At 35.8% G+C, this 24,051-nt stretch overlaps 3 protein-coding genes and 1 pseudogene across 4 annotated transcripts; 1 reads left to right on the forward strand and 3 right to left on the reverse strand.

Moving 5' to 3' along the window:
- Window positions 1–1,893: 1,893 nt before the first annotated feature.
- Window positions 1,894–4,191, reverse strand: LOC145575821 (uncharacterized; annotated as a pseudogene).
- LOC145575025 (nucleotide-sugar uncharacterized transporter 2-like) lies at window positions 3,787–6,158 on the reverse strand. The gene is made up of 6 exons (XM_081632948.1): window positions 5,991–6,158; window positions 5,516–5,724; window positions 5,323–5,416; window positions 5,021–5,187; window positions 4,751–4,921; window positions 3,787–4,514 (listed from the first exon to the last, which is right to left on the reverse strand). Exons 1-6 carry the CDS (start codon window positions 6,039–6,041, stop codon window positions 4,232–4,234), a joined length of 975 nt encoding a protein of 324 aa, XP_081489074.1. The 5' UTR covers window positions 6,042–6,158; the 3' UTR covers window positions 3,787–4,231.
- A 1,812-nt stretch (window positions 6,159–7,970) lies between these two features.
- Window positions 7,971–16,684, reverse strand: LOC145575024 (GBF-interacting protein 1-like). 2 transcript variants are annotated; one of them, XM_081632946.1, is made up of 11 exons: window positions 16,404–16,684; window positions 15,659–15,702; window positions 14,791–14,902; window positions 13,833–13,877; window positions 13,603–13,647; window positions 13,248–13,380; window positions 12,662–13,128; window positions 11,614–11,848; window positions 10,769–11,057; window positions 9,339–9,803; window positions 7,971–8,712 (listed from the first exon to the last, which is right to left on the reverse strand). In XM_081632946.1, the coding sequence occupies exons 1-11, from the start codon at window positions 16,603–16,605 to the stop codon at window positions 8,422–8,424; spliced, it is 2,328 nt and encodes a 775-aa protein (XP_081489072.1). In that variant the 5' UTR covers window positions 16,606–16,684; the 3' UTR covers window positions 7,971–8,421. The 2 variants fall into 2 exon arrangements, with proteins under 2 accessions (XP_081489072.1, XP_081489073.1); XM_081632947.1 differs by lacking the exon at window positions 13,603–13,647.
- Window positions 16,685–18,771: 2,087 nt separating this feature from the next.
- Window positions 18,772–21,748, forward strand: LOC145575026 (heterogeneous nuclear ribonucleoprotein 1-like). Its single transcript, XM_081632949.1, has 6 exons — window positions 18,772–18,947; window positions 19,043–19,083; window positions 19,719–19,882; window positions 20,048–20,147; window positions 20,304–20,473; window positions 20,775–21,748. The coding sequence occupies exons 1-6, from the start codon at window positions 18,895–18,897 to the stop codon at window positions 21,282–21,284; spliced, it is 1,038 nt and encodes a 345-aa protein (XP_081489075.1). The 5' UTR covers window positions 18,772–18,894; the 3' UTR covers window positions 21,285–21,748.
- The last annotated feature ends 2,303 nt before the right edge of the window (window positions 21,749–24,051 follow it).

Here is a 24,051-nt window from a genome sequence, read left to right on the forward strand (position 1 = left end):
ACGTTTACTAGTTATTATGCTTAGTATATATATTCATGGGCTTTAACAATATGTTGAGTGATAATGCTTGCACTTCTTATTATTCAAGTTATTGGTCACTGGATATGGAAATTGGGATTTTTGATAAGTTATTGGGAAATCTGTTTAACAATGAAGAATGCAGAATCCTTGCACAGTGAAGAAAACTTTATTGGGATGGTGGCTAGGGACTTACACAGGGACTTACAGGCAAAAATGCAAATGTTTTTGGTTTTCACTTTTGCAACAGTCGGGGGAAGATGTTTTCCTCAGAATGTATCAATCATTGTGGACAAAAATTTCGACAAAGTGCATTACAAATTTGGTAAAGGTGATCAAAATTACCATTGGTTGCACTCAGGTGGCAAAATTGAAGAAATTGACATTATTTTTTTTGCATTGTCAGGTATATTTATTTAATTTAATTTTTTTAATATAAATTCTTATATATTTTATATAATTTAATATCTAACCAAAACCTATTTTATTGAGACTTTGACAATGCAGCGGAGTGATCCAATTCTCTTAAGACTTTGACTATATACAAAGGTGTTTTGCCTCTACTTCAGCAGATGGCGATTGGTGTAAGTCCAAGACTGCAGGTACCACTGGGAATCAAGTACCTCCCGAGGCTAGAAACACTCACTTTCTTTGATACACCAAGGGAATTTGATCTTAGCCTTCTACAAGATGGGCATGTTTGACTTATTCTGCTTTTGCATGTTTTCATGTTTGCCAGAACCTTTGGCCACTCTTTACTCTTTAGAAATCTAACATCAGGTACATGTTTGACAACGGAATGATACACGGTATAAGCAAATTCATATTGAGAGTAATTTTAATAACTTCCATGAACTTCTATACAACTGTTCTTATGTAGTTAAATCTCTGTTATTAGTCTAAATACCAGAGAATTAATTGCTAATATTGGAATCTAGTTCACTGTCAATTGCATCTTCAAGCTACACATATTCGACAGCAATCGGCAACATACCAGCTGCAGGCCTGTCAACACTTGAAGATTAAAGATAACAGTGAGCCACCATCCATCAATAATCTCGCCCTATGTTGATTGATATCAATTATTGTTGGCTATTCACATTTAAACCTACTCAAGTTAAACCTCAACGAACAACAAAATTTGCACTAATAAGTTGGTATAACAAGAGTCCTATGACTACTCCTATCCAACCTTAATATTGTTATGATTCTGGAAGTTGGAGTTTGATGGCATACCAAGCAACATCAACCTATACATCATTGGTGAAACCAAGAAATTTATTTGAGAGAATTGAAACCAATTTAGAACATATCGAATATTAACGTACATTCAAGACATGCTTGTAGTCTTACTTAGCCCTAAACGGCTAAACTTGGTCCCTTAAGAAGTATAAATGTAAAAATATTACCATGTGCAGGCGCATTGGCTATGAAAATTGGGTGGATTTATAGCAGTAAAGAGTAGCAATTTGGGGTTAATAAGTTACCTGAGGCCAATTTTCATAAAAAAGAAGTCCAAAACTATAAAAGAGTCTGTCAACTAGTAGGGTTCAGCAAAAATAATTTTATTTCAGCAAGATAATTTCATTTTAGCATAAATAAGTACAGTTCTTTTAACATAAGTCGATGAGAACATAGCTTTACGTTATTCTTTGTTAAACACAAAGGCAAAAGCATGCAGAATAATTCTCGATTTTATGTGTGGATTTAATTGTGTTACTATTAGTCCAAAAATAAGAGACCAAAAATATTTAATTGTCATGTGAGACTAAAAAAGGGTCACAAACACAACATAAACCCAAAATGAGAGCAAAATTTCAAAAGCAAAAATGCTGACAGGAGGAAAAAAATTTGCAATGAAGGTTAAACAACTGACTATTTTCGTGACTTCTTTTTTGATTTAGATCCACCAATATGCTGAGAGGCTGCTTTTGAGTTGTTAGCTTGGCTTGACTTTGAATTTGTAGCCTTTGTATCAGCATTATCAGCCCCAGAACTACGAACAGGACCATCAGAAGTTCCAGCTTTCTGTTTATCCCGAGCAATAGCACCCTGTGAGCCTCTAACGTGAGCTGCCCTCTTATCCTTTCTCCTGGGTCTGAAGGTAGATCTCTCTCTCTCTTTGGCAACCAACGCTCTGGGTCTGGTGGGGGGCCGGGATTAGCAAGGTTAAATCCCTGTGGATATCTTGGCTTTCTTTTCCTTTTCTTCTTAGTTTTATCCTTGTTCTTAATCTCATCATGCCCTTCAATATTCACAAGACGAGATCCATTTTCAGTGGGCTTTGCCCTAGAGGTTGTTTCAAGATCATCTACATTAATTCCCTTCAAACCAGGAAGTGATTTGAGCTTCTTTTCGTAAGCTTCAGCCTTTTAACATTGACATGAGCAGCAGTAGTCACTAATCCTACCAAAGCATCAACATTGCTATTCTTCTTAACAAGCTCCTCAAACAACTCCAAAGCCTCTTTCTGTCTACCATGCTTTAGCTTAAAAGCAGCAGCCTCTTGCATGATAACAGTAAGTTTGTTGTCTTCAGTCATTGCATTGGACCACCATTTGATTGCATTGTCTAATACAACCTCAGCACCATCAATATCTCCTAAACGTTCTTTCAAGGTAACAATGGTGGCCACGGTAGCAGGTATATGTTGGATATCAGAGATTTTTGAAAGGGACTCGACAGCAACTTGAAAGTGACCAGCAGCAGCAACAACCTGGGCTCTGGCAAGGAGAAATACCTTTGACTTTTCAGGGGACTTTCCAGCAAACTGCCCCAGCACTTCTTCGGCTCTGCCAGCCTTGTTCTCCCTGACCAGTACTGTAGCTTGAAGCAGCACAGGCGTCACGCTGTCTGGAAACATTCCCACTAAAGCAGGAACAAGTTCCCGAGCCTGAAAATTAGATAGTGCATTCAATGCTACTTCATGTCTTTGATATACGAACTATTAAGTATGAGTTGGTGCAGAAATGGTGCACAAGGATATATTATAATAAAAATAAAGAAACAAATAAGTAAACATGTGACAGACACTTTGTTAAAGACAAGACTGAAGTTACCTGGTCAATTTTGTTAGCATGAATAAGCAAAACAGCTCGATTAACATAGACTGCTTCCTTCTGCTTGACTGAGAGTTTTGACTCCAGTGCACGAGCCAGCTGTAACTGGCCTCCATCACCTTTCTCTATGAGCCTATCAAGCTTCTTCAGGCTGTCAGAAAATTCTTTTGGACCTCAAAAGGAAATTAAGTTGTTTGTTGCGATAGCAAGGGACGATTCATTAGCTAAATTCTGTTTTATCATGTTTAAGTATGCTTGCACAGCTTCTTGTGTATTTCCAAGGAGCTGAAAAGACAGGAAAATTGAGCCTTTTGGCAAATCTACATTCAAAGGTAAAGGAAGTCAGATTCCACACGATTTATACCTGCTGAACATATGCCAGTTGAACAGCTATAGGCGCCAATTCATTTTCTATATCGTCATCTGCCCAGTTATCTTCCATCAGAGATTCCTGGCCCACTCTAAAAACATATAAATAAATCACAAGTCTTCAAGATCAACTCAAAGATCCTTTCAACAATTTAAGTCTAATGTAATTATCTCCCAAGTCCCCGACTATGGAGGCTTTTCCCTGTTTTGCATAAATGTTTCACAGCAGATATTACTCACTGATCATGATAATATATCTCAGAAGAGATGAACACACTCAACTATGCAAAACAATTTCTATACTTGGTAATGAACTAAAAATCTTGGATAAATATGAGTATTTGACTTCAAGTCACCAACTGACCAAAAAAAACAAAAACTGCTAAAACTCTCATTTGCAAAACAATACATAGAGCCGCAATTACGAAGTGACCCATGCCAGAGAAAATGCTGGCATGTGACTGAGAGTGGTGTAGAAGTAGTGGAGAGAGGCACAAATCAGCAAGTGCTATTGAACAATATGGCCTAGGAATACAAAGATGGAGTTACTAATGACATACATTCAGCTTAAAAGCATGTAAATCTCCTTCGAGCCTAATCAGTAGAAACGGAAAAGCTGACTACTGTTTGAACTCATAATAATCCTATATTCATTTCTCCTGTACAACATGCATTATCAAAGCTAAAATAAGCTACTCTCTTACTTTCTCTTCCTTTGCACCTTCGACGACACTCCCCCCGACATTACTTTCTTTGCAAACTATCAGCCTATCACTACTACTTAATCACTCGGTACTTGAGACGCTTATCACACTTGCTTTGTCCTCATCTTCTTCAATGTCTGATTTAGGTTTTGCAAGTTGATTCAAGCTCGGAAACTGCTTCACAACACTTTCAACGGATTCATTAAGGCTAAGTGATGTATAAACTGACATGCCACCCAACGCTGCCACTGCTCCACAAAGACTCGTAGGTCCTGGATCTGAATTTAACAATAGATAGCCTCCCAGCAGGATGACACAGGTCTTGAATTGTCCCAAAACTACATGAGATGTTGCTGATGTTGCCCTGCATTTCCATAAAACTAGTCAAATTCTGTGCAAATTCTTAGCAAGTATTTTGTTACTTTTTCTTAAGACCTTTGTTGCATGAATGTAACTTTAGCTACTTTATAGTAATGTTTTGGCATGTTTTGAATGCAAAGTGAAGAGTATGTCTATACCAATGTGACAATGTAGAGTATCAGATCAAACACGGGTACTTGAGATAAAATAATTCATAGAACTGAAGTGCTAAACAAGTACCCGAGTGCTAAAGCTCCAGACCATTGTAGCAGAAAGCCAAGAGCAGCAGACAACACAACTGCTGATGAGTTACTGACATTCCAATTGAAGGACAGAACTCCAGGAGGATCAAGCCATGGCATCAAAGCTACTAAGAAGAATATTGTGACAGGAGTTGTCTTCCACATCAATCTGCATTAGTTAGACTGTTTTTATTAAGTGTCCTAGTTAAAAACCTTACAAGACTAATTTCGAAGAAGCAACTCTGAATCGATAAATGATGTTTCTTACGCTAGAGCAGTCCAGTTGCTCTGCTGTTGTAGATTAGACCACAGTATCTTGTTCACTGCACTAGGAAGTATCCAAGCAACCGCGACACAAGCACCAAATACATTGAACTCGAGATCTGTCACTGTTGCAACAGCTACACCTACTGAAACTATACCCAAAGCCATGACCTGAAACGAACAAGTATAGCACTTAGCTCTAAAACACACCTTAGTATAAATCACTTATGATGCAAACTTAGCCATGTTAGGTAATTAAATTACATAGGCCAATCAGCCTCATATATAACATTACAGAAAGCAGACCTTGTTGTAAGATATGGTCTTCCGGAAAAAGACGAATTCTATGAGAACAATTGTTGGAGTTACAGCAATCTTAGCCATCTGATAAAATCCAACACTGCAAAATGAAAAACAGCATAAACAATACAGCATACTCCAGATTTAAGTTATGTTTACATCTTCGGGTTTGGAAGAGGCCGGAGGTGATCTGATGAACCTGTTATGCTGGAGGCTAGTGTTGGCAAGGCCATTGGAAAGAGCCATGACAATTCCCAGAGAAAACAGAGAAGAAAAAGGTGTTGATTTCGAAGGCGGTGAGGCTGGGAGCCAAGATAATGCTTTGAACAAGGCCATCATAATCCATGCTACTGTGTAGTGGATTAGTGTTAGGAATATTGGGTAATTAAATCCCACTTTCCCCATCACCTGGAACCAACAAAGCCAAACAAAACAAATAAATCGAGTTCACTTAAGTTACAACAAAGCTACTTATGCATGCATAAGCATTAAAGCGAACAACTCATTTGTCACCTCTACAGATAGATTGAGTACAAATGTACAACACACAAACTAACATACGTAACAAAGTAGTAAAACTAGAAAAGGATGATACAGACATACATTAAAAAGTAATGAAATAAATCCTATCTAACCACATTTTTATAAAATTAATGAGATCAAAGAAAATGTACCAGTTTGTTGGTGAGTATAATCCCAACGGCGACCATGAAATTGAAAGACATGGCCACGGCAGGGCCACAGAACCGCTGCTGTTGCCGCTTGGCGGTTTCTGAAGACGTACGTAGATCATTGTACAGAGAACCTCTTAGTTCCTCCAGGGCTCTACCTGGTAAAACAAAGAAAAAATGAATGCAACAAATACAAGTAAAGGAGAAGGTTTGTAAACTTTGTTAATAGAGTGGAATAAAGCTGAAACTCAATTCACTTGGATGCTAAGAAAAATAACCAACTAGTTTTGAATCAATTATATGGACCACTTATGATCTTAACTATATAACAAACATTAAATAATGCAAAGATTGAATGTGACACACGTAACTAATTGTGTAGATTGCTTATATACAAAGGGACATGATTTAGTCACACTCAAATACTCAAAGTATAATCTATGGTGTTGAATAATTATATAAACTAGATTAGATGTTTTAAAATTATGCCCTTTTTTTTCTAGAAAAAGTGTGTTCTATTTTGATTGTGTAGATTTAAACTGTTGATTTATGAGAGATTTGAACATTACATATAAACCATTTTTAAAGTGTCATTGTTTCATGAGATAAAACTTTTTAAGGACATATGTTACCACGTAAAAGATCGAGTTTGTTGTAATCATATTGTGCATCCGGGAGCAACAACTCGTTGGCATTAAAATCTAATATCGCTACATTAAAAAGGGAAAATTGAAGAGAAGAAGAAAATAAACCTGATTCTCCTGCATCACTTTCTTTCCTTTTGAGAAACTTTCTAGCATCCCTCCACAGTCCCATGTAGGACTACTACTATTTGCCTTGATTTTCCAGACATGAAAAACTCTTCAACAATTATGACAGTAATAAAATAAATAAATTAAAGAATGAGGTTTTATTGGTAAATAGATATTTATATATAAGGATGAAAAAAATTTAGAGATGTTTCCTTAATTGGAATGTCTCTAAAAATAAAAGTATTGAATCAAATTTATTGAATATAAGAAATTTGTTGATGTATCAAAATCATTAACTTAAACACCATTGCTAATTTAGAAGAAAGAAATGCTTGTAAAATTTCTTAGTGAAAGATCAAAATACTGAAAAGATAGTTTTAACAAACTCTTAATTTGTACTCCGTAATGTATATTTAGTAATAAGCTAATTAGTGCATGGTACCTATATTTTTTATTTTATGAGCAAAAATATATGAAAATTTGATCAATTCATGAATGTACTACTGTATGTTCAATGAGCAACTTACTTCAAACAAAAAAAAAAAAAAAAAATAGAGAAGAAAATTATAATTTATTAAAATGGAAATTGCTTTAGGTGAGAATGTGAGATTGAAGTAAAAGGTTGATAATAGCTTTTTTTTATTATTTTAACTATTATTTACCCCAGAAAATATGGAAGAAAATGCCAAATATTACCAGGATACTAGGTGAAAAAAATCACAGTTACTTGGTCTGCATTTGTTGAGGGCATCACGGATCATATTTTATCTGCATACATATTCATATATAGGACAAGTTGTTAATTACAGGGAAAAATAAGGCTAATAATGATACTCGTATGATTTACGCCACCTAAAGTCTACGCATAAGCATTGAATATATTTCCTATGTTAGCATTAAACAAAATACAAGAAGTATAAAAGGTTTTGAATGAATTACACAAGATGTGTATTGGATTGCAGTTAGAGTAAACGACGGAGTGTAAGAAAGTTGAGAGATGAGATGAATTTTCCGGGTGGTATAAGGGTTGTGTGGCCAGTATCTAGAAACCATATAATATAACTCACATTTTCGAAGTATTATCATACGGAGTAATTCGTAGTAATACATAAATTGTGCATCACACGGGTTTCAGGCTAATCCATTTTTCAATTGTATACAAAGTATGATATATACTCTGTCTTTAAAAAGAAGTAAAAAGAATGGGGAGAAGGGAGGATGGGAGGAAGAGTAACGAACAGAGATACAATTGGATTACTAATAGAATAAGTTAACACTGATTTTTTTTTTTTTTCTACCAATTACAAATTCTATAATCCACCATGTTTCATCAAAATCCAATATACAGGAGAAATGATTTTCTGATAACAAAAAGAGATTTCATTTCATACTTCTCCAAATTCCTATCAGCCTCCAATCCAAAAAGAATGAAAATGTTAAAAATTGGAAGCCATTAACAACTCCTAGTAACTATTCCGAAAGCGTTGCATATCAATGGGGATCAAAAGAGAAATCTACTCACTTTAATTTTCTTTCCTTTTTTTTTCCTTTCAGTTTTTTCAAATTCATGGCCACAAATTGTTCTATATTTACACTATCAGCAGGCCGATGTATACTATCTCCTCCCCTCCACAAGGCTTCAAAAAGACCATTCTAGTCATGTACCAAATATTGCTGTGAAACTACATGTTCCAGTTAACCTGCTGTTGTCGTTGCGGCTGTTGATAAGAATTTGAAGGTGGGCCAACTGATTCCACTGATCCTGCCACAGGTTGAGACTGCTGCAACAGTGGAAGACCCGGTGCTGGACTTCCCATGGGTTGCAGAGCATGATAGAGAGCAAAGCCACCATGTCCAGATTGAGGATTGAGTATGTGCTGTCCTTGTTGAGGAAGATTTAAGAAAGGGTTCAACGGGAAGCTTGTTGTATCTCGACCTGCTGCTGGATGAAGCCAGGCAGCTGAACCTTCACTCTGTTCAAAAAATAGCTTAGTAACCCATTCAAGTTTTGACTCAAACATCAAGAATCAGTATAAGAAGCGTTCAAGACAGTGAGCCTACGTTGAAAAATGCACAAGTTCTGATTGATTTTATGCAGGAAATAGCTTAGTAATCAATCAAGTTTTGACTCAAACATCAAGAATCAGTATAAGAAGTGTTCAGGACAGTGAGCCTGAGTTCTAATTGATTTACAATATCATGGATTGGATCGCACAAATATATGAGAAAAAAAATATATAGTGAAGAGAGGATGATCTCAGACTTTATGTTGAGAGGACTAACATGTATATACCAGAATAATATACTAGCACAAGGAGCCAGCCATACAAGTATCAGAATTGGCATATAGGGATATTGGCACATGTTTCAATAACAGCACACCGTAACCAAATTATCAAACTAAATGAACATGACTAAAGGAAATACGAAAGAATCAAGGGCTAATTTGAGATTTTACTCAAAACCGAGCTTTTTGATTTCCCCAAAGACCAACAATAGTAAGAATATTGTCATGTTTACCATATCTACTCAATTTCAAAACTAAAACAAAAATATGCTTTAATGAACAAATACAAAGCTAAACAGCGCATAAACCAACCTGCTGTCCAGGGAATATATTATTCTCTTTTAGGGCAGGTGTGCCAAGATCTTCACCATTACTGGAATTTCCCGAAGTTGCAGCAGCAGCAGCATTTTGACTGTAGGCAACCTGAGCAGTACTGTATGCCCCATAGCCAGATGGCACCCCTAAAGGCACTTGGTTTCCTGTATTGGAACCTGGCTTAAAATGAGGAGAAAGTTTCATTCCTGCTGCAGCAGTAGGTGGGGGTAGATACATATTGCCAGTAGGAAGTGGTTGGGGGAATGCAGTGTGACCATAATACTGATGCATTGTAGGAGGTACATAAAATGGAGAGAAGTAATGGCTATAAGGTATATAGTTAGGAGGATAAGGATGACGGAATAGAGGAATTGGCTGGTGAGATACTGCTACGGAGCTTTGCCCAGCATCAGACTGCGTTGGAGGAGGGGTGGATACAGAAGTAGACACAGCTGTAGAACTCTGCAATTAAGAGCCATACAATAGTCAGAACCTTTAAACTAATTACAAATAGGAGTCAGAACATCATAGTTGGCAGTTAAGCACAAAGGCCCTGTTCAATTTTACCCAAAAAAAACATACAGTAAGAATCAGTGTAGATCTGTACAAAAATCCATTTTAATTAAGCAGAAATCAGTTCTTATCAAGACAAAATCAGTTCTTATCAAGACAAAATCAGTAGCATTCAGGAAAAATCCGTTCCAATCAGGAAAATCCCCTAACCACATGTAACAAGACACTTTGGAATCAGTACAAACAGTTTTAATTAATAAATATCAGTTTGAATCATTAAAAAGCAGTTAGGTGAGTATTCAGGTGAGCTCAGCAGAGCAAAAACAGGCAAGATGCAAAAAAGAGTCCTATGCTGATCACATAATCATGGAGTACAAGACTATATAAACAGTTTTACATGATTTTAATTATCGTATAATTCTTGCTCACAGAATGTTGCATGCTTATGGAAAGGTCTAATCTCAACCAAGGTATTTGAAAGAAATTATGGTCCAAATAAAGTCGCACCATACTTAAATTTCATATCTCCTTAGATCACAATGACCACCAAACAGCCACTAAAATTTCTATTGCAGTCCAATCTAATTTCCAAAAAAGATGGAAAACCCTGACTTTAGTGTGAATTCAAATAATAAGTACAAATTTGTCAACCAAGGTTCTGTTTGCATTTCAATCACTTCTAATGCTTCTAATGAACATGTAACGAGGATGGGTGCTACTGTGTTAGGATGCCTCCTATATAATTGGACTTGAGTTTTCCCTTAGCCAAAAGAACCTAATCGAAAGTGCTTAATGAATCTAGCATTTTCAGTGAGGATGGGTGCTAGAATGCCTACAAGGGACATAGGCAATAACCAGATCAATCAGCAACCTTTTGAGAGAAAAACCTTGACAAAGGTCCCGGTAAAACATACCAGAGAGTTTGAAACATGAGTTTGGGACTCAAATCCTTCAGGTTGGGCAAGCACATTTGCCACCATTGGAGGCATGAAACCAAAGGTGTAGCTTGGAGCAGTTTGAACAACAGGAAACGGAGGGCCTACAGCTGGCAAAGTCTCTTGCTTTGGCTGATCAGCTTTTGGAACTGTAGCAGATGAAGAAACTTCTGTATCAATGGGTGAATTATTGCCAGGTAAATGAGAAGCTGGTTGTAAATGATCTGCATGGATTGCCTGGGGTAAAGTTGAAATTCCATCTTGATCACTGCACATAGTTTGAGATAAAAATATAAGTTTAGAGCCATAGGGTTTTTAACTCAATAAACTCCGCCAGTCATCCTTTTTAGAAGATACAAAAACACACATCCACATTTAGAAAGACGAAAGAAACTCCATAGCACACATGACCCAGAAATATGATAACTAGGCTCCAAATAAAATGCAGCAAATCTACAACATCAAGATTCAGCATTCCATGTTGAAATGGAACTGTTTGACATCCCTTGAGTACACATATCACTTAAGTTGTACCTTAACTTTCATCACCTTGAGGTGTATTTAAAACAGATTAAATCAACTTACAAAGTTGGAATGGCAATTAATATGCAATTCTTTTGAGCAACAAAAAATAACTGAGCAGTGAGCACTTCAACAGAGTAAAGAAAGAAAGCAAACTTAAAATCAGGAATTTTTATCAACCAAAATAGAAACAGTCATCAGCAAACTCGTATCAAAAGAGGACACCTAATAAAAGGAGACATAGAACCCTAACAAGTAGCAGATTAATGAGGAGTGCGGGAGGAGAAGCATACTAAACAGACCGTGAAGAAAGTTTGCTGACAGTTTCCTCCTGAGCTGAATCAGTACCAAGGTCAGAGTTCCCATTGCTTTCAATAGCTACTACACAGTTTTCCCTGACCACAAAACATGCATCAAGGCTTCCAAAACTCAGTACATTTTTCACTGCGTCAGGAACTTGGATATGCTGCGGTATGATGACATGTTCACCATCAGAGAATTTTAACTTCTCTAGCTTTGTGGTTGCACCCTTTACACCTGAAATATTTAGAATCACTTATTGAGAAACCACATAAACAAAAACTGCTTCAGTGTCATTGATCAACCATGTCTTTCATAAGATCTAGTTTATGGCGCCAAGCAAAGTCCATAACTTGGAATGTTTCTCTTAGAGCATTTCAGCTCTAACATCATACAGTATAATCAGTCAAACCATAAGATATATACCAGATCAGGACAAAACATGTTAATGGAGGTTTGGGGGAAAATAGAGATGAGCAAATACATGAATCAAATGCATTATCATATAATCAGCAAGTATTAAAATCATCGAACAAGAATATGCAAGCATCCAAAACAGGCCAAAGGTGGCTTCGAAACAAACATCTAATTATGAAGAAACATAAAGTCAGCCAAGCATTAGAAAAATATCATTAACAAATACATAAAAATTTAAGTCTTTGAGCCTTAACAATTGCCTCCGAAAAGGACATGCACAAACTTAAGCAGAGCAGCATTAAGTGCAGACTGAGCAGACCTGCACACACTCAAGTAGGGCATTATTATGCGCCCAGAGGCCAAAGTCAAAGTTTTTTAAGGTCTACAGACCAAAGCCAGTCAGACATGGATGGCCGTCAGGCGGTAAGAAAGCATGAGATATGTTACAGTGTCTTTGCCACATCAAGAAAACATAACTGCATTGAAACACTGGCTAGAATTTCCGATTGTTGAAGCACTTAACAATTGTCATAGAAAGTACATAAATAAAGACTGAAGTAATATTATATGGGAGAAGTGGTGATATATGATAGGAGAGGGAGAGAGCAACAAATTTATTTTATGGGTCAATACCTTGTCGTGAGGAAGGCTTGACAACAGTAACACTGTCAGAAACATGACTCTTATCAGCTGAAGGGCATTCACCCAATATTTTTGGATGTGCAACTTCTACAACTTCAAACAGCTGCTTTTCACTTGCAGATGAAGATGCCTGAGAACTGTCAACATTTTGGGGTTCATGCTGGTTCAGATGATTTCCTCTATCAGCAAGATCAGTACATGTGTCAGCAGGCATATGTTGAATTCGCACTTCCCGTTTAATCGAACCATCTGTAGTAACTGGCAAATCACATGGGGGCACCAGCACAGGATCTGAAGCAGAGGGTGCACTTTCAGCATTAGCCTTGGGCATTACACTACCTGCATTGTCTGCACTAGCATCAATTTTTTTGTCGGATGGGTAGGTTGACTGGCCACCATGGCTCCCACTGAGGGTACCATTAGACAGCTCTAGTGGCCCATTCACAATGGAAGACGACCTGCACAGATAGCTACAAATTAAAAATGGGAGAATTTTCTAAATGCATTCCTGATATGATAGAAAAAATAGCTTAAGTGGTGACCCCAAGGTAGTCTGGTAAGTCTAAAAGTTATTTACTTCTCTAGATTGCGTAATTGAATAGAGTCTGCTCCCTTGGAAATAGGCGGAGGAGGATGCCTGAAACCTCTCCCTCTACTCTCTTCTACTCCATTCTCCTTGTGTATGGCAGAAATCCTCTGACCCCCAGCATCTAGCATCAACAGGAAAGAAACAAGGAGACATTAGCAACCCAGCAGAGATCTTAAGGTTAAGAAGAGGTAGGGTATTCCACAAATTTCATCAATTTGAAAATGTATAAGCATTTTCAACAAGATTAAAAAACGCATTTAGCTTCTCTACTAGAGTATATTAGTTTAATCATTCAGTTATTCTCTAAATATCGCTTCTTATTTTCAAAATATATATTAATCACCTCCATTCTCCTTGCGTATGGCAGCTGTCCTCTGACCCCCAGCATCTAGCATCAACAGGAATGAAGCATCCAAGCAGAGACCATAAGATTAAGAAGAGATAGGGTATTCCACAAAATTCATCAATTTAACAAGATTAAAAACGCATTTAGCTTCTCTACTAGAGTATCTTAGTTTAATCATTCAGTTATTCTCTTAATATCGCTTCTTATTTTCAAAATATATTAATTACCTCCATTCTCCTTGCGTATGGCAGCTGTCCTCTGACCCCCAGCATCTAGCATAAACAGGAAATAAACAAGGAGACATTAGCATCCAAGCATAGATCAATAGGTTAAGAAGAGATAGGGTATTCCACAAAATTCATCAATGTGAAAATGTAAAACCATTTTCAACTAGATAATTAACGCATTTAGCTTCTCTACTAGAGTATCTTAGTTTAATAATTCAGTAATTGTCTAAATATCACTTCTTATTTTCAAAATATATTAATTACCTCCTCTCCACCCCCACCAGAAGAGTGGAAAATGAGCAGCCATATAAAAAAGCAGAAGAATAAGTGGACAGTAAATACTGTTTTTTGGATTCCTTAAGATAGTACTCCATAATAAGTTAAGGTTTTTCTTGACTTCCCTACAAGGCTACGACACCAAAAGAATTTTACAAGATACACAGATTACACAATATCAGGAACAATATTCTTCTGTTCAAACTTGTGCATACAGCAAAGATATTTGTGTCAGTATTCACTTTGTATTCTCATTAGAACTACACTCCAAACTTCATATGCAATAAGAAATGCAAATCCACACACCTACATCTCTCAGGAAACTTGAACTTCTCTCAATGGAGTTACAAGACAATCACGGAAAAGGTGGACACTGAAATGAAAAAAAAAAAAAAAAAAAAAAAAAAAGGAACCACTAGGACCAGGAACAGCAATAATCCCAGAAATTATATATTGGATGTCAGACTACCTAAAACCCTGCATTTCAGCAAACCAGCACTAACTGAGTTGGCTTGAGGACAGTTTTGAAGTGTACACAATGTCATAATGCATGTGAGACTGTGAGAGCATCCAAGTGCACCTACTGCACATCTACTAGTGTGTGCATAATCACTAATCAGATGCTATTTTAGATTGGAGCAAAATCAGAATATTAAGTAGAGAAGGGCATTAAAAAAAGTACCATTAGAAGTATACTGAGAAAAAGAGTTCCCTCGAGCATTCCTAGTCCCTCGCCCTTGATGACCAGGTTTCCACCTAGAATCTTCACCTGGTCTGCTCTTCACTGTCTGCAACTATACATTTGAAAAAAAAAATCAAGATTTACTTAAAAAACAGTAAACACATGTATAAAGCTTCAGCAAGAACCTCATACATTGTGTTCCATCATATGCAATAATCTACTAGAAAATTCAATTACACAATTGATATTTTCTCCATTTAGAAGGATAGAGGAAGACTTTATTTTTTAAGTAATCACAGCGAATCAATTTCACTAAAAGTTAGGTCCATTTGATCTGTGTTGAACTCCGATGTATTTAAATGATTTAATGTCATCAAACAGACACCAATTATTTAGTGAAGCACATTCCCTACATATTGATTGGTATAATCTCATTAGTCCTCAAGTGTTGCAGAAGAGCAAACAGCTAAATCTTGCCCACACTAAAGCATGGTGGAAAATAAACAAAAATTGGCACAACAAAGCAATCAATGAATCAATGCATCAGACCGATCAAGGTAGTACTTAGTAAACCTCAGTCAAAACAACATAGCACAGCAATATAGTAAAGGTTTTGTTTTTGAGCTTACCGTGACCTTAACATTAGGCCACGAAAACTGCAAACCGTCTGCACTGCCCACAAAAGTGGTTTTAAAATCATGACCAAATCTAAGATCTAAAACACCACTATAAATTGAGCAAAAATCGATTTTGAAATTATGACAGAAATTCAGAACATTTGCCTCTTTACAGGTAGCAATACAGTAAGCAACTTGAATAAAATTGTACATGCTAAATTACATGTCACAGATGGATGAGTAGTGAATACCTCCTTTCTCTTATCCCGCTTCCTTTTCACCTCATGAAACGTATCTGCAAAACCAATAGATTGTTACGATCACTAGTTAATAACTTTGTACATACCTTAGAAATTTGTATAACAATATAATAACAAAAATTCCTGAACTAGAAGCACATCACACACACACCATTACCACCACCACCTCAACCAAACCATGATTGACACACTAAAATGTACAGCAAATTCCGCTTCAACTTAAAAAAAAGGCAATCGTCCCACCTATGAGATAACCCCCCACCCCAGCGAACAACCTCCCTGAATTCGATCCAAAGCCGCCCCGTGGACTGAATTACCTTATCCTTGCTTCAAGTATTTTTGCCACCACAACCAAAGCAATTGGTCGGATTTAAGTCAAGCGACATACCATTCCCAAAAATTAAACATTTTTTCTCTTAATTAATCAATGGAGTTAAAAATCAACACCTATACAACACATATCCAGCAAAACCCACAAAAAAGGGCTATGAAACTAAAACTCAAACCCTACCAATCACCCACAAAAGCAAAATAAAAAGGGGGAAATCAAACATAAAGTACAAAAACAGCAAAAAACCAAAAACCCATTACATAAATCATCAAAATGCATCAACCCACAAAAACCCCAGAAAAATAAGGCATAATCTCAATTAATTAAAGTACAAAAAAAAAATGCAAAAAAAACAAAAAACAGGGGAAAAAATGGGGAAAAAAGAGAGAGAAAAAGGAAGTAAACCAAGATGAAGGAGTCTCTGAGTGGTTTCGTTAGGATCCATAGAACAGTCTTTAAGCATAGAATAGATGTCTTCTTCGCTGTGATTACTGGTGATCTCTTTGATATGCTGAATGGTTTTGCGGACATTGTTAGGGATCGAAACCCTTGAAGAAGAAGATGAAGAAGACGAAGAAGAAGAGGAGGCGCCGCTGTTGTTGCTCATTGTTTGGTGTTGGTTGAAGCTCAGACAGGAGAAACACAGAGAGAAAAACAGAAAGAGGAGAGAGAGTAGAAATGGGAGATTTTGAAGAGGGAGATTTTCGTTTTAATTATTTTATTACATTATATAAGGAAAATATTTTGAGCAAAATTAAATATTAAATATGTAAATGGTAAATATGTAGACGAGATTAAAAATTTTAAACTCAATTATTGAAGATTTATTATTTGATTTACCACAATTTTAAGCAATATTTCACTAATTGAATTGCTTCATACATGATTTTAATTTTTAATTATCAGGCTATTCACTCTTTTCAATAGCCACACTAATTATCTTGATTTTTTTTCTTTTTTTGAAGAATAGGATTATTTATTGTAAAAATTAAGATATCAATTATTTTACACGTAATTGTTTCTCTCTTATTAAATTTTTTTTTTTAATTTAGTCATTCATTCCAAATTGGAAGAACAAAGAGGGTTGAATAGAATATAAACAAGTGTTCACAATCAGTTATATGTGCCAGCTCATCAAGCAAAGATGGAGTGTTAAGTAAGATGACAAGTGTATCTAAAAAGTATATGTGACATGTTACGTGTCACTTTTGTATTCGTTGTAACACGTATTATACAGTTATATATGACAGCCTAATACTTTTTTTACTTCCAGCCTAATACTTACTTAAGCTTTAATGGAGTGTTATTCAATTATAAATGACAGCCTAATACTTACTTAAGCATGAATGGAATGCTAACATGTGTTTAATTTCCATTAACCATAACATATATGCTACATGTCACCTCTGTATTCGTTATAACACGTACTATATAGTTTTATATGACAGCCTGACACTTACTTTTTTTACTTACAACCTAATACTTACCTAAGCATTAATGGAGTGTTATTAAGTTATACAGCTATAAATGACAGCCTAATACTTACTTAAGCATGAATGGAATGCTAACATGTGTTTCCATTAACCAAGACATATTACGTGTCACCTTTGTATTCGTTCTAACATGTATTATACCGTTATATATGACAGTCTAATACTTACTTTTTTTACTTTTAGTTTAACACTTACTTAAGCATTAATGGAGTGTTATTAAGTTATACAATTATAAATGACAGCCTAATAATTACTTAAGGATGAATGGAGTAATAACATGTGTTTCCGTTAACCATGACATGTTTATACGTGTCACCTTTGTATTCGTTCAAACACGTATTATATAGTTATATATGACAGTCTAATACTTCTTAAGTGTGAATGGTGTGCTAACAAGTTAATCAGTTATATGTGACAGTCTAATACTTAATTAAGCATGAATGGAACATGACATGCGTCATTTCTTCGATCGATCTAACACATATTAGGTATAATAAACCAAAAAGTGAGGCTTGAAATTTGAGATCAACATGTAATAGAGTAGAAGCTTACCATTTTTGTTGCATATTTAATGTATGTGTTTTCTAACTCAACATATAAATATAACTAAGATGGATAAGATGAGGGTTTAGGTATACCAAGAGACCATTTCGTTGGGAGTATCTAGGAAAGGCAAAGGGAAATGGAATCGACAAGGATGATTAACTTAGTTGTTGTTTGTTAGGGTAATTTAATCATTCTTTTCCCTCCACTCAATTACTCCAAATTCCTCTACTGCTATTCCTCCTTACCTTCCACGGTATTTGTTTCTCTTTCCCTAAGCCACCAACACATAACACCCCACACCTTCCTCACCTTCGCCCCACCAAAACTGCCACCTTTTTCACCACTTAGCACCCAACCTAACCCACCTCAAACCACCCTCACACATCATCAAAACCACCACAACCCACTTGAAACCACCTCCACCCAGCTGATAGAGTGCCACCAACCTATCAAATCAATATAGTTTCTAATTTCCTTCTCTCATAAACAATTTATTTCAGCTTAGTTCAGTTCAAATCCAGGTTCAGCTGAGTTCAATAAATCAGAATAAGTCCAAAGTTATTATTCGCTCTATAATACACTTATTTCTCATTCCGACCACACACAAGGAAGAAGAAGAAGGAAAAAAAAAAAAAAAAAGGAGTACGTATTGAATATTTTAAGAAAGCCCATCAGATTAATCAGTACTTCAGTACACTGGTATATAAACCCCTTTATTTTATTTTTTCAAGGTTCTATTTATATACTTGTAGACGTTGTAGTCCATTCTTATTCTCTTTCCCCCTTTTCTCCATATCAAACCCTAAAATCTTCCGAACTAACACAAATTTCAATCGGAGTTTCGATTTTCCGGCAAAATGGCTTCCAAATTCAAGGCGGATGGTCCTCACGGCGATGGCGCTAGCCCTGGGTTCGAATTTTCCCCCCTTTTTTGCAATAATTTTCAATTTTTTTTGCTTAAATAATTCTTCTTTTTTATTTTTTAATTTTGATTTTTGTTTGCAGGAAGATATTCATTGGCGGCCTTCCCAAAGATACAACTAACAGTGAGTTCGTATTTCTCTACTGTTAATTACATTATTTTTGTTATTTTTTTTTAATTGTTGAATTCTTACTTAGTTTCCCCCTTTTTCGATTTTTGTTTTTTGGTTCTCAAATTATTTGCTTTTTTTTAATATGATTTGATATCAATATACTCTGTAATAATTAAATACATGCAATTAACTATTAGTGTATTCATGAATAATGAATTATGTTTTTTTTGGTGGGATTTGAGCTTGTAATTTAATTGTAGCCATGGCGGTAGAAAAATTATATATTTCTGTAGGAGGAATTTCCAATTTTCCAAATTTGTTATGTTTTGTGGTGAATTTATTGATTTGGATACTCCCTATGTTCGTTGTCCGAATTTCGAACTGGTGTAAATGTTCAGGGGTGGAAATGTTTTAATGAAAGAGTAGAAAGACCCTTTTCTAAATTAATTTATGATTTTATATGTTCGTTTCTAATTTACTGAACCAAGGATGCAGTGAACTTTTTTTGTTTGGGTTAAAAGTTCTAGATTTTTTCCTTGTTAATTGTGTATTCATGTGTTCGTCTGGCTGAATTATTGTGAAATTTTATATTAATTCTTAGTAATTCTTACAAGTCTTATGTTTCTATTTGTTTTAATGTGAAATAGCTACATTTATCAAGCACTTTGGGAAGTATGGTGAGATAACAGACTCGGTTATTATGAAAGACCGTTACAGTGGGCAGCCAAGGGGTTTTGGATTCATCACTTATGCTGATCCATCGGTTGTTGACAAAGTTATCGAGGATACTCAAATCATTAATGGGAAACAGGTATTGTGGACTTGTGGTGTAGTTCTGTGGTTTAGTGGTGTTTTTGCAGTTCAAAGTACTATTCTCTTCATCATGTGTTGAATTTTGTAGAAGGTTTAATACTCGGACAATTTATTGTTGATTTGTGTCTGCTGTTAGTTTACTTGTGTTCTTCTTTGTTACAAGGTTGAGATTAAGCGTACTATACCCAAAGGTGCTGCTCAGTCCAAGGATTTCAAGACAAAAAAGATTTTTGTTGGAGGCATTCCTTCGAGCGTCTCAGAAGGTTTGTTGTTTAATTTGATTTTATCCTGATCGATATTTGTACATTGAGTAATAATAAAAGCATGTATGTGGTATCCATCTTTTTCATGTTCATATTTAAATGCTACTCAAAGTTAAGACCTGACTTGAAAATCTGAATTAATTTTGGATTGCTCAGATGAATTCAGAAACTTTTTCTCCGAGTTCGGGGCGGTGACTGAACACCAAATTATACGTGACCATGAGACTAATCGTTCTCGCGGGTTTGGATTCATTGTATTTGACAACGAAGACGTGGTTGATGAAATACTCTCCAAGGGAAATATGATTGACATGGAGGGTACTCAGGTGAGCTCAACATACTTTTCTGTTTGGAAAACCCATGTTAATAGGAAATGTTTTTATCTAGTGTGCTTGTGGGTATGTCTGCATTTTATTTTCACCCATGAATTTTACGAACCTGTTTTGAGCTGAGAATCAATTTTCATTGCTAAATGCTCAATTTTTAATATTCTTCTTTTTAAGGTTTTTTAGTTTGTAGTCATGGATATCGTCTATAGTTCTATACAGATATAGATTGTGCGATAAGAGGACTCTCATCTTAGTTTGATGGAGCAGGCTTTAGGTTAACTGAGTTGCTTTGTTGTAGGTGGAGATCAAGAAGGCCGAACCAAAGAAACCCACAAACCATCCTGTAGCTCCTACTTATGGTAGCAACACTAGGAACCGTTCTTATGGGGATGGTTATGCTGGTTATGGAGCCTCTTATGGGGCTTTTGATGGTGGGTATGGTGCAGGTAATAACTATAGGATGTCTGGAGGTGTTGCTGGTAGGCTTGGGTATGGAGGCTATGGTAGTGGAGGGGAATATGGTAGAGGATATGGTTCTTTTGGCAGTGGTAGTTTAGGGGCTTATGGAGGAGAGTCATCCCTTGGGTACTCTAGCAGATTTGGTCCCTATGGTGCAGGATTTAGTGGTGCTTACTCTGGTGGCAGCTTAAGTGGATATGGTGGAAGTGAAGGTTATGGTAGCTATGGAGCTTCAGGCTATGGCGGCAGTTATGATTCCGGCGCTAGTGCTGGTTATGGTGGAGCTAGTGGGTTCTATGGTAAGGGAGGCTATAGTGGAAGTAGTCGGTATCATCCTTATTCACGGTAGAAAATCAGTGTTCTTAAGTTCGAGATAGGAGCTGTCCTTCCTATTATGTCTGGCCTGATAGGTACTACCCCGACGAGAATTAGAGATGCTTCCTCAAGTGCTTAAGGCATTAGAAGATCTGCTTTTATTAACGTCTTTATTATTTTGGTTTAGACAACTATGTAGTATGAATTGAAGAATTTGGTGTTAACCTTGTTCTAGTATCAGTATCTTATGTGGATTTTTGATGCTAGATGAAGTTTATTTTAATTTAGATAGGTATTGGTGCTATTATTTTGATACATAGCTTTTGAATGCAATCCTTGATTGGAATGATTTAGCGGGGCTTAAGTATTTGCCAATGGGTATCTGCCAGTGTTTTGTACTGTCACCTGATTTTTTATAGAGATTATATTTTCATTATTATTGTTTTCGTTTTGGACATGTGCTGGTAAATCCTTTGTAATACTAGTATTATTGTCAGATTTAATGTGCAGCTTCTTTGTTTTCAAGACTCCTTACTTTTTGAATAAATTGGCCTAGACTCTGAATGCATGTTGTGCTGTTCTATTTGCTTTATTTTTTGTAGCTTGGCTATATACTCTAGGTGCTTCCGTTATAATACATTTCTGGGATATTGTTTTTGCTTGATATTTGTCCATCAGTACGTAATCGGGATTTATCTAATATCAAACTGCTTGTCCCGGTCTATGAATGTTTAATGTTGAGTAATAGAGGCTTAGCTCATATTGGGGTTGAAGTTATGGGGTTGTCTTGCCATGCGGCTCAGATTTACCTGAGACATGACATTATGGTTATGAGAACTTACAGTATGGTTGTAGCAGTGCCCTTTTTGTGCAATGGGTAGTAGCATAATAATCTAACTTAATGCAAGTCAATTTCTTCATTGTTTCTATTTTTTTGCACAGAACTAATACCTTCTATTCAGTGTCTCGTATCTGGATTTTTTTGCACTTCATAGTTTGGATTTTTGATTACTAATGCGGAGATGATTGGAGTCTTCAATCACCCAAAAGAAACAGGTTTCAGTTTTTGGTATGATTATTTGTTTGTTTAGCTTGTTAATAGGAAAATTTTCAACTACGCTTTGTATAAATTATTATTTGTTTGACGAATTTACATTATTCAATTGCTTTTTCCAACTATGCTTTTTATACATTATTTGTTTGTATAAATTATTTGTTTGACGAATTTAAATTATTCAGTATTTCAGTAATGGCTATTATCCTCTACTATTAGCTCCACGGTTTTTTTTCTCCTAATCGAGTACAAGTTCTGTAAAATTCTTAACATACTTAGAAATTGAATTTGCATCACGATAAGATTAAAGTATCATAATTGATCTTATACTTGGAAATTGAATTTGCATCGCAATAAGATTAATGTATCATAATTGATCCTATTACTTTCAGACTAACTAATCTATGGTTGTGGATTTAATATCTAAAATTCTAACAATAAACGCATAATTGGACTAAACAAAAGCTAACCCGTAAGTATAATTTTGTGTAGATAGTGATCTTAATGCGAGGAAAAACCGCGAGGGTTGAGGTTTGGTTAGAAATTGAATATTAAAATCTTTTTACGTAGTAATTTTTTTTATCAACTCAATAAGGCGAGATCAATTCAAAGCTCCCATCTCATTCCTTGTTTTTGTGCACGAATATGATTGATGTTAAGACTTGAGCTATAGTAGAGATCTAATCAATATATGGGGTAGTAACTTGTAAAAAACTAAAAATCATGAAAAGTAGATGTTGTAGGGTTACACTTTGATACGGATCAAATAATGTCCCTCGTGACATTTACCCAAAAATTTACCACTCTATCTTAATAACTTTTATTTGAGGCAAATACATTTAATTTTGTCGAAGCATATGAATATACAAATAATAAAGCTTGCTATTTGTCGAAGTATATCAATCACTGATTCACTGAATAACACCTTCGTTGGAAATTAAACCTACTTCAACTACGAGTTTTTTCTCATCCTGGTGTCCAAACTCTAAACCAAATTAGCCCTGATATTTCAAAGGTTTATCAATTAAATTTTTGGTGTTATACTCCGTATTATTCACATGTATGTCATGCACATATGAATAGTAAGTAAGCCGAATGTTCAGAAATAGAGGTATTACATATTCATCAATTAAAGACTTTACAGTATGATGAGTTGATATTCTCGCTGCTTGTCCTTTACTAGTGTACAAATGTACATATTGCCTATTTAGGAGAACATCAATGGCAACCCCTCGTGTTGTTGGTGTTGCGTCTCTTATTAGGAAGCTACACCCTAATCGGAGTGTTGCAACGATCATATCCGCAATCATGACTACGGGTACGTTACATACATTACACGTGCCATACGTTTGAAATGTGCAGTTTAATAGTTGTGTGCATGATGAGACCTAACCTTCTACTTTGTATTGATGCAGCAAGTCCTTTTGACAATAATGAGATTTTAATACGTGATAGCGATAAGAAGAGGGATGCCACACCTTTAGATACTGGTTCAAGTCACGTGATACCACACATGGCAATGGATCCTCAGGGTGGTTTATGACATGGACTCCTTTGATTAGCTTAATTTCTTCAGAATAGGACAACTTTTGAAAAATTTAGCCAATAACATTCTTAAATATGTCCGCGCTCCTTGAACATCTTATCCCTCCGTCTCTAAGCTATTATTGACTTCATCAACAATGTGACAATGAGAGTGGGGATAGCTCAAGTGATTAGATTTTCCTTCCAGAGATCCTGAGATTGA

The sequence above is a fragment of the Chenopodium album genome, chromosome 13, assembly GCF_948465745.1.
Source record: "Chenopodium album chromosome 13, dcCheAlbu1.1, whole genome shotgun sequence".
Taxonomy (NCBI): domain Eukaryota; kingdom Viridiplantae; phylum Streptophyta; class Magnoliopsida; order Caryophyllales; family Amaranthaceae; genus Chenopodium; species Chenopodium album.

Excerpts from the sequence above, each read along its gene's own strand:
- LOC145575024 (XM_081632946.1), bottom strand. The coding sequence starts at position 16,605 with ATGAGCAACAACAGCGGCGCCTCCTCTTCTTCTTCGTCTTCTTCATCT. Across the intron at positions 14,903-15,658 it reads AGCGGGATAAGAGAAAGGAG|TTGCAGACAGTGAAGAGCAG; the intron begins GTATTCACTACT and ends TCAAATGTATAG. Across the intron at positions 9,804-10,768 it reads CTCATGTTTCAAACTCTCTG|AGTTCTACAGCTGTGTCTAC; the intron begins GTATGTTTTACC and ends TCTTAATTGCAG.
- LOC145575025 (XM_081632948.1), bottom strand. The coding sequence starts at position 6,041 with ATGTCTTTCAATTTCATGGTCGCCGTTGGGATTATACTCACCAACAAA. Across the intron at positions 5,725-5,990 it reads TTATACTCACCAACAAACTG|GTGATGGGGAAAGTGGGATT; the intron begins GTACATTTTCTT and ends TGTTGGTTCCAG. Across the intron at positions 4,922-5,020 it reads AGCAACTGGACTGCTCTAGC|ATTGATGTGGAAGACAACTC; the intron begins GTAAGAAACATC and ends TAACTAATGCAG.
- LOC145575026 (XM_081632949.1), top strand. The coding sequence starts at position 18,895 with ATGGCTTCCAAATTCAAGGCGGATGGTCCTCACGGCGATGGCGCTAGC. Across the intron at positions 18,948-19,042 it reads GGCGATGGCGCTAGCCCTGG|GAAGATATTCATTGGCGGCC; the intron begins GTTCGAATTTTC and ends TTTTGTTTGCAG. Across the intron at positions 19,084-19,718 it reads TCCCAAAGATACAACTAACA|CTACATTTATCAAGCACTTT; the intron begins GTGAGTTCGTAT and ends AATGTGAAATAG.